General features: G+C 40.2%; 1 protein-coding gene across 2 annotated transcripts in view; it reads right to left on the bottom strand.

Annotated features, from left to right (window-relative positions):
- Stk32a (serine/threonine kinase 32A) overlaps positions 1 to 12,237 on the bottom strand; it is a 116,220-nt gene that overhangs the window by 52,250 nt on the left and 51,733 nt on the right. For both annotated transcript variants that reach the window (XM_031365591.1, XM_031365592.1), the window contains one exon: positions 5,021 to 5,194. In XM_031365591.1, the coding sequence (XP_031221451.1) occupies positions 5,021 to 5,194 (174 nt within the window). The remainder of the gene's footprint in view (positions 1 to 5,020; positions 5,195 to 12,237) is intronic.

Raw genomic sequence — 12,237 nt, 5'->3', positions numbered from 1 at the left:
TCTCTCTCGGTGGGAGTGGGGAGATTATGCACTCATATGCATGTCTGTGCTTGTTGAGGTAATAGGTGGAGGTTACACATCTTCAATCACTCTTTACCTGATGTTTTGAGACAGGGTCTCTCACTGAACCTGGAGTGGAACAATTCAGTTAGAATGGCTAGCCAATGATTTCAAGAGATCACCCAGCACTGAGATTCTCATGTGTACTTTTTATGTGACTCCTGTTGATCCGGCCTTAGGTCACTATTCTAGTTCAGCAAGCATCCTACCAACTGAGCCATCTCCCCACCCCTGAGTAAAGACTCTCACTTACACAGTCCTTTTAAATGATCTGGGCTCAATTGCTGCTTTGGCTGTTTGAACATTTGTAAAACCTCAGAGTTGTTACAAAACTGTTTCCTTACCCAATGTTTCTTCTCTATTGTATGCCGGCCCTTTTCATAACAGCTTAACCAGCATCTGGTTTTAGAGTATCCTCTTACACGGTGGTTTCAATGTATCATCTTTATCTGTGCAGTTGGCGTTTGAATGCTTACAGGCTTAAGATGGCCATGCCTATCTTCTCCCTGTTCTCCTCAGGCTCCAGCAACACTCAGCCTGGTAAAATGTACTGTGGTCCAGAGCGCTGCATTTCCTCTAGGCGATGCTTTCCTTACATTCTAGCAATGTAATTTGGAGTGATATCCTGAATTTTCAAAACTGGAATTTCAACTATGAATTGGAGATGGTAATGCTCCAAACCTTCTGGAACTGGGGGAAGCCCAAGCAAAGTAATTTTACAAGTACTTAGAAGAGTCCCCTGGACTAGAAGCCACCAGTAAATGGTGGGCTGATACTACTCTTGTTTCATGCATATTCATTGGTACTTAAGTTCGTTTTGAATTATCCACCATGTCTGGAGGCAAAACGTGGTTTGACTCTGAACATAGAAGTCCTGTATTTCATAGCTGCTGTTCCATGTAATTGGTTCTTCTCACTTGGGCAAATCTATGATGATGCAAGAATTCTTTTTCATTCAAATATTCTATGTCTTGGAATTCAGAATATGAGTTTTCAGTCTAATATTCTAAGTAGCAGAAAGATGATTTATTCTGTCATCTTCGCATCAATCAAATCAAGCATTTAGTTAGCTGATTCTTTTGAAGGAAGATTTATATTTTTAATTTAAATTCATTCCATGAAAAACCCCAGGCTATATATCATTGAACACCCTGGGAAATAGCTGAACCATCAAGATGAATAACTATTTGTTGCAATAAATGAAAAAAATAGGTTTTACAAAAAGATTCCTAGCACTCGGAAGCCCATATTGTTTCTGAATTGATTTCTCAGCTTTATATCCCGCATGAACTCCAGTTTCAGAACAATGTTATTGCTCTCATTTAAATTCCTTAGACAAAGAAATACCCTTTAGTTCATCAGTTTTTAAAGCCATTTAACCCCATTTAGAGATGATAACACATTGAATTGATGTGTGACATTTTAGTAGTCAAAATCCTAGTTGTGAGACAATGAAAGTGTCTATTTGGTCCACTGTCATGGAAGAATCCTAATGCTGCTGAAACGCCTTTAACTTACCAGAACATGTAAGAGTTTGGACTATCATCTCAGCATTATTATTTATCTTCTGAAATTAAAATATGATTACATTATTTTCCCTTCTTTTTTCCTCCCTCCAACCTTTCTCCTATACCCCAACTTGCTCTCAAGTTCAAGGCCTCCTTCTGTTTAATTGCTGTTACATATGTATCTATTTATGTGTGTGTGTATAGTTCTAAATTTACAGATACAGCCTGCTGTGTATATATGATGTTACTTCTATGTATACTATTTAAAGGCTGACCACTTGGTTTTAGATAACCAATTTGGGGACTCTTCTGTGGGCAAGACTAATTCTCCTGCTCTTAGCATTTCTTAGTAGGTAGTTCTTTGCCTAGGGTTGAGGCCCTATGGGATTTCCCTCCGTCCATGCTGGCATGTCAGTTGGTGGCATCTGTTCAGCTCAAATAAAGAGCTCTGTGGATGGGACTGAACCCTGTGCATTTACATATCATCAGGATCTGTGCAATGTACCACTAGGAGTTAGATTAGTGCCTTTCCTCTGCTACTATGGAGGGACATGCTTGCTTTGTCTTCGTGTCCATTCTAGGCAGGATGAAGAGCAGAAGGCTTGCATTTCTCTTTCCTGTAGCCAGTGGACGTGTGTCAAGATCATTTAATGCCGCTTAAGTTTTCAAGGGAGAAATGTGACAGGCGGCAGTGAGGTCACAGTCAGCCAGTTCCACTGCTTAGAAATCGGCTTTCGGGCCATTCAGACTCAGCTCATTTCTCTGCTGTAAGCAAACAGTGCTGATTGATGGATCACTGTCCTCAGAAATATGCTGGCAGTGGTGTAAGCAAGTACAGCCTAGGCACGAACTTCTATAAATGCCATACATGGAATTGTTACTGGTCTATGTCTAGTATTATTATTGTTGATCATACCCTACTAGCTCTCTGAAGTGTGCTGTACTCATGTTATGTTACCCAACATAAAGACCACGAAATGTTGAAATATTTGGCTTTAATGTATCATATATATTTTTAATCTTTATTTTATTAATCATGTATGTGTGCATGTTTGTGTGGCAGTACAGTGGTTTTGAAGCCAAAGGTACCAAATGTTCCTGGAAAGTAGTTGTGAGATTACTGACTTGAGTTCAGGGAATTGATCTCAGGGTCTCCGCTAAGTGCGCTTACCCACAAAGGTACATCTCTAGCTCTAGTGCTCCATATTTTAAATTTGCAAGTATTATTTGCTCCCACTCAGTCATTGATACGGCTCAGCCAGCATTTACTACTTCATCTTTTTGACAAATAATAGGGAGGCAAAGGGAAGCTAAGCAGCCATGCCTTTACTCCTGGAGGAAGGGACACAAATGAAATAAGCAATTGGATATCAAAAAGTGTCAGAGCTTCACAGAAGTGCAAAATGCTCTGACAGCTTATAAAATGCAATACCTGGGAGGTGAGTGGGCCCCACGGGAAGCAGAAACACACTCGAATCGCTCTTTGACCCCAGAAGAATGGAGTCTCAGTTTGTTTCAGTGAGCCACCTTTGGGATTTCTACCTTTCCTCAGAATGTCATTGCTGGCTTTCATTCTATGTGAGAAGACTTTTCTACACCACATTTGCTGAGGTTTCTTTTGTGCTAGACACTGGGAGGCACTTTATAGATATTCCTGTCTTAAATGTTTAAGTGTCAACAAGAACTCTTGGTTTGATCTAAGGGTGCCCACTGTACTGATGGCAAGAATTAAATACTGTGGGAGTGTAAAAAGCTAGAAACAGGAAGTTCACCCCTTAGGTGCCCCATGATTTGATGAGAAGAGTGAGGAAGGAGGGAGGGAAAGACAGCACAGCAGTCATGAGGTATGAGTGGACTCCTTCTGGGTTCAGGGTGAATTTCCTTCCGAGTTCCTTTCAGAATGAAGGTCTTCCCAGAAAGAGCCGTCAGGACTAGGCCAGAAAGCCTAGTCCTCCAAACAAGGTCTCCAGTTACCCACAAAACACCAGGTGTGTAAATTCCCTTCTGAAGTCCTGTGTGATTAACTGGTCAGCTTTCCACTTAAGTACTACTTAAAGAGCACATTTACAATACAAACAGACAATCCAAAGATGGAAAATCAAACAGTTAACTTAAGTCTACCTGCTTAGAAACAGAAAGGAAAAAGAGGATTGGTTCATGGTACCTACAAATTGTGCCTGCTAAATATGCCACAACTGTACAAAAAATCTCGGTCAATTGTTCAAAGATTAGAGAGGATGGCATCAAGACGATCCATTGTAATTGATGCAAGCATTTTACCTATATAATTAGTGCAGTCGGTGTAACCGCTCTCTCACACTTTAGTTGGAGTGATTCAGTTTTATATCCCAAAAAGGATATTAAAGGACCGACTGTTAGCAAATCTTTCACCCACTTTCTTCCTCAGTACAATGAGGACACTAAATTCAGATGGGAAGTCCTTGTTGGTGCTTCCCAGTGCCCAGCACATAGGAAACCTCAGTAAAAGTAGTGGAGTCAATGGTGGTTTGACTACTAATAAACCTAGGTGATAATTTCATATTTATAAATCATGGTTTCCTCGTGTTTACTCCTGGTCTAATAGTATCTCCTCTGATACTTTATCACAGGTTGTTTTAGAGATAATGTTGTAGAATAAATGAGATATAGTATATGAGGTAATCATTATAGCTAGTCATTTATAACTCTAATGTATCCTTTTCTGCCTACTGGTCATATGTCTTTATAATTTTTTATTCGTTTTCTTAAAGCAAGTTTGCTAAGTGCAGGAAAGACTTTGTTTTCATTGTTCCTGTTAGCGGTGAACATGTAAGAGACGCGTTTGATACAGTTGACGGGACAGGAAGATATTACACCAAGTTTTCTCCCCTGCCGATTTTCCTTCTTATCTTGCCCTCTTGTGTGCTTGTACTTCTATTTGAATTAATTAATTTAACATTCAACTTCTTAGCCGTTACTATTCCTTCTCTTTATATAAGCATTGTTACTAAGTACAAATAGTCATCGACAGCGATTTTTCAGTCTTGTCGTTTACTGTGACCTTGGGCAAATTAAATTAGGTGCATATATGCATGTATATGTGTATATGTATATATTTGTATATATATGATGTATATGTATATTTAATCATATTTTCTCAATATGCAGTTTCCTTCTTTATCATGAAAAACACACTTTGTCTTTAAAAATCTAACTTATTTAATAAATCATAAACACACACACACACACACACACACACACACACACAAAGGGCTGGAGAGATGGCTCAGCCGTTAAAGGCTAGGCTCACAACCAAATTAAACTTTATATGCCGACCACCTACATGGATAACCTCAAACGGCTGCTGTAATGACTAAATGAACATTGATGCTATGATGAGTGAAAACTTGTTCCACGCAGTAAGTTACGGCTTTCTTTCTAATCCATGAGTCGTCTCCTTGGACATGACTGACCTGTGAATGATGCGCTGGCTCTGCAGATAGTCCAGGGCCATGGCCAGCTCGCAGATGAAGAGCTTCACTGTGTCCTCCTGGAAGTGGACGTTCTGCTGCAGATGATAACGCAGGTCCCCACCTAGTAGCAGGTCCACCACCATGAACATGTCTTCCTCGTCTTGGAAGGAATACCTAGAACAGCATTAGAAAATACCTATCAGGACTGGAGAGATGGCTCAGTGGGCAAAGTGCTTGCATGTAAGCATCAGGACCTGAGTTTGGATCCTCAGCACCCAGAGAAAATGGTGGTATGGTAGTTAGTGTGAGATGAGCCCAAACATAGGCAGATCCAGGAACCTCTCTGGCCAGCCTAGCTAGCCAAACTAGGGGCTTCGGGTTTGTTATGAAAACCTGAAGAGAAGCAACTGGGAAAGATAGCTGGATATCAACTGGATATCAACATTTCCACAAAGTAAAAATCCTAACAAGGAGGGCTCTCCAGGTGCAAAGTGAAATGTGAAAGATAACATGATCACATCCTCGAGTACAGATAAGAGGGTACCCAATGGGTGGGGTATAGCTTACACTGAGGGAACATCAGCAATGACAGGGAAGCCTGAGTTTGGGGAAAAATGCATGGGCCAACTTTATGACAGGAACCCAATCACAAATGTACAGACATTAGGGAGTCCCTGATAGGTGTGATGCCAGCTATAGGACCAGATTCCAGCTCTTCATTTGAAGAATCACGGACCTGAGGAGTGGGAGATGAAGCAGAACAGCGACAACCCCAGATGGGCCTCTGTTGTCTACACAGAGCATCCAGCAAAGATGTGCGGGGGTGGGGTGGGGGGAGGGGGTGGTGGTGTTAATAATGCACAACACCTTGGCAAAGACATTCTTCTCCTGTGGGGACTTGTTTTGTTCTGCCCACGGCTCAGGCATGATTTCTTGTCACAACAAAGTCATCTAAATCTACGCTGCTTTAGTGTGTTTCTGTTTTCCTAATGTCACTGGAATCATATTCTGAAGTTCTTTTTGCACTAAAGAAGTGGCAGTAAGCCACACCCGAGGAAGCACATAATTCATAGTGATGACTCCTCTGCTCAGGAGGAACTGGAAGGACACCAGCGATGGAGCAAGTACTAACGGGTGCAGGAGGAGGATTTTTGATAAGGAATGAGAATATCAACAAAGCATGATTAGTCTGAGGGAGGTGATAGGCTAATGAACACTGACAGTTCCTGGTATTCACCAATTCAGCAAGCAAAATTCCACATCCACACAGAAGATGTTAGAAATTACGCTCTTAGTGGGATTAAGACAAAATGCGTGAAATGCTTTTGAAAGCTTTCAGATACACGTGGTTGGTATTATCTGTTAAAAATAATGTTCTTAGCCAGGCAGTGGTGGCACACACCTTTAATCCCAGCACTTGGGAGCGAGAGGCAGGAGGATTTCTAAAGTTCGAGGCCAACCTGGTCTACAGAGTGAGTTCCAGGACAGCCAGGGCCACACAGGGAAACCCTGACTCAAAAAAACAAAACAAAACAAAACAATGTTCTTTGCCTCAGTGGTGTGACTGGCTGGCTAGCTTTGCTTCAGGTTGAATAGGCATCGGGAAAGCTTCCGGGTCTAGATGCTTCCATTTGAAATCCTGCCAAATTATAGTCACTGTGTTCTGGAGATCTTTTAGGGAGCCACCCTGGGATAGTAACTATGCAATCACACCTGAGGTCTGTTGTGCCTCAGGCTGTTCTCAGCAGTGGAACAGAAAGCAGACTTGTTCACGGGCTGAGATGCAGATGGAGTGAGTGAGGATGGAGAGAATGGAGACTGAGTACCAAAGGAAGGGGGGGAAACTAGTGCCAATCATACACATAACTAGACACTAATAGAAAGTTAGCCTGTGGAGCAGAACCACATTCCATTCTACTGCTAACTACCCTCTCAAGGGTAAGGAAGATGCCTGTTGATACACCAGGAGGCTCCGTGCCTATTTTCGATCAAAAGTGTAAATATTGCTTACACTAAATTCAGCCTGAACAAGCAAACAAGTTTTTACTAAGGCTTGAGTTAAGCAGTTTTTAATTCAAAGAACAAACCGAAACACATACCAGTTGTGACAAGTTAGCTATGCATTCCGACATGCAGGGGGGGATTATTAATCAAAGAGAAAAGCAACCAAGGCAAGAGGCAACATGCTTCCCTGGCCAGCAGAAATATAAACTCAGTAAGCTGTGAAGTAAGTCTGACTCTTAGAAATCATCTTCCTTCCTTAGCTCATCAGATCCAAATCAGATTTCAGTTTCTTAAGTCTCAGAGGGAAAAGATAAGCATTTTATTTTCTGAAACAATTTAATTAAAAATATGTCTCCATAACATCATTTAGTGGTACATAGAATGTTTGGTGCTTATCGCAATCTGATTTTTTTTTTTTCTAATAAAAAGACCTTCCTTGTCACTCAGCAACTTGCCCCACAGGCTCACTGCTGGCCTTCCATTGCCTGTGTTTCCTATGTGACAGCATGGACTAGTTCTTAGTTGGCTGTGCTAAAATTAACAAGTCTAGCCCTGATGTTTGTGAAATTCACTAGGGCAGTATGTTCATTAGTTCTTCCACAGGCCAATCTGATGGGGCAATTTATAAACTGATGTTCCCCTTCACATGTGGCTCTAGTTTTTGTCAACTTTACAAAACCTAACCAGCACAGTGGTATTACACACACACACACACACACACAGAGAGAGAGAGAGAGAGAGAGAGAGAGCTGTATAAGATCAAGCCATCCAAAATCTAATGATGGAAGTAGAGCTCAGGAATACCCACCAGTATCTGAGGAGCCATTTGCAATTGATAGGTATGGGGGAGGCAGCTCGTAGTTTTCAGCAACCTTTGAGAATCTACCCATGCTCCAGTAGAGGTCCCACACCCTTCCACGTACAATCAGCACTAAGTGGACTCAGTAAGAGGAACTGGAGAGGATGCAACAGAAAGTGGATTTGACCAAAACTTACAGTACTATGTATGAAGTACTCAAACGACAGTTTTTACAAATAAATAATTAAATAACTTCTATAGATACTGTGGGTCTTGTATTCCATAGCTTCCCTGACCAACATCTTTTATATTCTAGCAAAACTTTTATTGAAGAAAGCAAATCATTTCTGCTACAGCATTTCAACAGGCTGGGATTCTGCAAATTACATGCATGTGCTCTATCTGATTTGCTTCACAAGTCTGTGTTTTGTGAAAATTGGCAGATTGATCTAAGAGCTTACAGAAATTCTATCTAGATGGATTGTTTATATGGGGAGGTGCAAAGCTACTTTACAGATGAGTCTATTCACTTTAATAAACACATATATAATTAATAGATCTATTTTGTGGTGTTATCTGCCACTATGTATCACTACCTAGAGCCTAAGGTTCCTTTGGAGTAATAAAATTGAACTCTTATTTTTCCTTAATGTTTTAAATGGAATGCTTTAATAAGAAAAAATGATTTAATAAACTATTTAGTTATGGTGGGATGCATTTCATATAGGGAAAATTAAAACAGATGTTTGAAAGTGATCTCTCCTTTAGCAAAGATTTTCAAAATGATTTGTTTTCTAATACCTTCCAAAAGCAACCAACACATTTTTTAAAATGAGCTCATGGGTTTGATGTTATCATGCCTGTTTTTCTTTTGTTTGCAATGTCCATTCTTGAACCAGTAAGCCATAATCAAGCAATAACACATATATTATTATGATCTAGTAGGCTTCTATACTTTTATGGTATGAAAACATATTACTAGCTACTTGTATTGTTCCTATTCCAGACAAATGTTATTGGAAGTTATCTCTCTGTCCCTCCCTCACTCACTCCCTCTCTCCCGCCTCTCTCTTTCCCTTCTTTCCTCTCTCAGTTACTCTCTCTCTCTCTCCCTCTCACACACACACACATAAGTACATACACAGACTCAAGTGTAATCTTCAATAAACACATACTAACTTTGACAATGAAAGTATGTGTTTTCTCCATCACTGTAGGTATTGGTGTGTATGTGTTCGGTCTACTCCATTGGACACACATAATGTTCTCAGAGTGGCAGCAATGCCACTCACCAAAGCCTCGCTGAAAACTCTGCATGTTGCTTTTACTCTTCTTGTTATTAGTATATTTTCAACTGATTAAGCATAGTAAAGCTGCTGCCGGTAACTCTTGCCACAAACTGGATACAGAGTGCATACTATGAGTAAGAGAGTAGCATCCTTGACAAATTCTCACAGGGTTTTATGCAATGGCTGCATCGTTTGACATCTTCATCAACAAGGGTAATGGCTCCAGTTTTCCAGCATCCTTTCCAGCATTTACTACCCCTTGCTTTTAAAACTGTAGTCACTGCAATGCACAGGGGGCACTATGGTTTTGATTTTCAATTTCCTGATGTTTACTCTTGTTCTATGCTTTCCTGAGTACCTATTGGATACTTCCCATCATTTTGGAGAAAAGCCTCAGTTTACAGATTCTTTATCAGCTTTTAAAAGAAGCTTTTTTTTTGCCCTCTTTTTATTTTTGAATTAAGAGTGTCTTCTGTAGACACTCTTCTGTATGTAAGGCTCTTTTCACGCATATTATTTATAACTATGTCTTATTTTTTTTCTCATTTTACATGGTGTCATTTCACTTCTTGACCACAACTTTGAAGAACTTTTTTTTAATTACTAGTGTCTGATGTGTCTTTTATACACTAGAATACAATAGAATGTACATCTTAGTCCACATCCTATTAAATCATACCTAAGAAGCAGATGTCTAAAGTAAGGGCTTGAAGAATTACTCCTATATTTATTTATCTTATGGTTTATCTTGGTTTATCTTATGTTTCTATCTAGCATCCATGTGGTGGATGTAAACTGGACTGTGGTCCTACTCTTACTTTTGGATGAGCGGTCATCCCACTGCCACTTGCTGAAAGACCTCTTTTGTCACTACTTGACTTTCTTGGCCCTTTGGAGAAAAGTCGGGAAACAATGTGAGAATTTCTTTTTAGATTCTCAGTACTACTCTCTGTTTGCCTTTAATGCCTGGCACTCTGTCTTGAGTCTGTATCTTGGTAGTAAATTTTGAGATGGGGAAGTAAGAGCCCTTCAACTTGATTCTTTAGGGTCAAGACTGCTTCAGTTCATCCTTGAATTTCTTTATGATGGGGTTTTGTGGGTTTTTTTGTTTTTGTTTTGTTTGTTGTTGTTTTTGTTTTTGTTTCTGAGTCAAGGTCTCATTAAGGAGTCTTGGCTGGTCTAGATCTCATTACGTAGACCAGGTTAGCTTCAAACTCATACAGATCTATCTGCTTGGCTTCCTGATTCCTGGGATAGCCGGTTTATTTCCTTCCACAATAACGTTGGTGTCCTCCTTATTCACTTCATGGTTAGGCAGCCGTGTAGGTGAGACTTCATGGATGCAGCTTCTGACAGTTCCAGTGGTCATAATCTCACAGCAAACCCTGGTATGTTTCTCTGGCTCTTATCCTCTCGATGCCCTGTCTTCTTCAGTGATCCCTGAGCCTGAGAGGATTCACACTCTACATTTTCACTGGTTATGGTTTTTCTGCAATGGTCTCCATTGCAATGAGAAGTTTCATTATATAGACTGAGCATTTAGAAACACACACACACACATATACATACACACACATGCATGCACACGCACATGATCAATAAAAGAAAAAAGGCCATAGAAATTAAAGAGAGCAAGGGACACACTAGGGTTTGGAAGGAGAAAAGAGAAGGGAGAGATGGTGTAATATTATAATCTCAAAACTTTTTTTTCAATTTCTTTTAAAGTATGCACCACCACATCCTCTCTTTGTGAGTTTCAAGAGCTATTTATGGATTCCTACTTTGTTTTGTTTTTCTTTGTTCTCTCTCTCTCTCTCTCTCTCTCTCTCTATATATATATATATATATATATATATATATCTTGTTCTCTTTCTCTCTCTTTTGCTCTCTCTCTCTCTCTCTCTCTCTCTCTCTCTCTCTCTCTCTCTTTCTCTCTCTTTCTCTCTGTCTCTCTTTCTCTTTTCCTGAGACAGGATTGCTCTGTGTAAAGCCCCTGCTATCCTGGAACTCACATTGTAGTGCAGTAGTCCAGGCTGGCCTTGAATTCACAGAGATCAACCTATCTCTGCTTCCTCAATGCTGGGATTGAAGGCATGCTCCACCAAGGTCTGGCTTGGATTCCTGTTTTCTTAAACCGCATAGGATTTTCACAGGGACTGGGTAAAGCCTATGCAAACTCTGTCGACTTTTTTCCCCACTTAACAGTATAAGCTGGAAAACACTCCATAAAGGGTTACTTGTCATTCCTTTTCTTAGCTGAAACCTGCTACAATGTAAGTCTATCACCTGTTTGCTCAGGCCATCCTCTGTGGGAGAACACATGGGCTGTTTCTGAGCTTTTACTATTAGATACTCAGGTAACAATAACACATTCATAGTACATGTGTCTTTTTATATTCTGGCTGGCCTAGCATTAATATATATGCCCAGGAGTAGGTTTGCTCCAATCAGGACTCACTGTAACAGAGAGCAAAGGCATACATAGTTATGTAAGGTATTTCCAAATTTGGCTTCTAGAGTCTGTGCCATTTTTTGAATCCCACCAGCAATATATAACAGTACAGACTTTGCCACATTCACTCTCTAGGGGATATTGTCAAATTTCCAGGGGTTTTCAACTTCAGAAAAATCACCAGTCCACCATGCTTTGAAACTTACAAAGCTCTGTCCTAGTGGTGCCTTGCAGAGTTTATTGAGGAAAAATGTAGCTCCAACACCCTCATTAAAGCAAGTGGCCAAATGATACCACACGTTCTCATATGTGTAACTGAAGAGCCATATACCTGAACGTCATGAGCTTGATCCTCTGATTGTAGGCCGAGGATCCTTTAGACAGAATGGACTTGAAAAGAAAACCACTATCTGGTCAAATTTCCTAATATGAAACCATTTCAAATACCTAGAAGCTTGGTCTGCGTTTATCTAGGCTCTCCGTTAGTCCCTCCTGGATAGTCTCTCTATTTCCCTCCTGTTCAACTCCACAGTACTCACTCAGACTCTTGCCTGCCATGGGACATTTCAGAAGCATAGCAGTAGCTACTGTTTTGACTCATGCTCTATTTTCTTTTTTTTTTCTTTTTTTTTTAATTAGATATTTTCTTTATTTACATGTAAATTTCTCCATT

Source organism: Mastomys coucha, unplaced genomic scaffold (assembly GCF_008632895.1).
Source record: "Mastomys coucha isolate ucsf_1 unplaced genomic scaffold, UCSF_Mcou_1 pScaffold13, whole genome shotgun sequence".
In the NCBI taxonomy this organism is placed as follows: Eukaryota; Metazoa; Chordata; class Mammalia; order Rodentia; family Muridae; genus Mastomys; species Mastomys coucha.
Note: the sequence above shows the minus strand (reverse complement) of the source record. Positions and strands in the feature narration are given on the sequence as shown.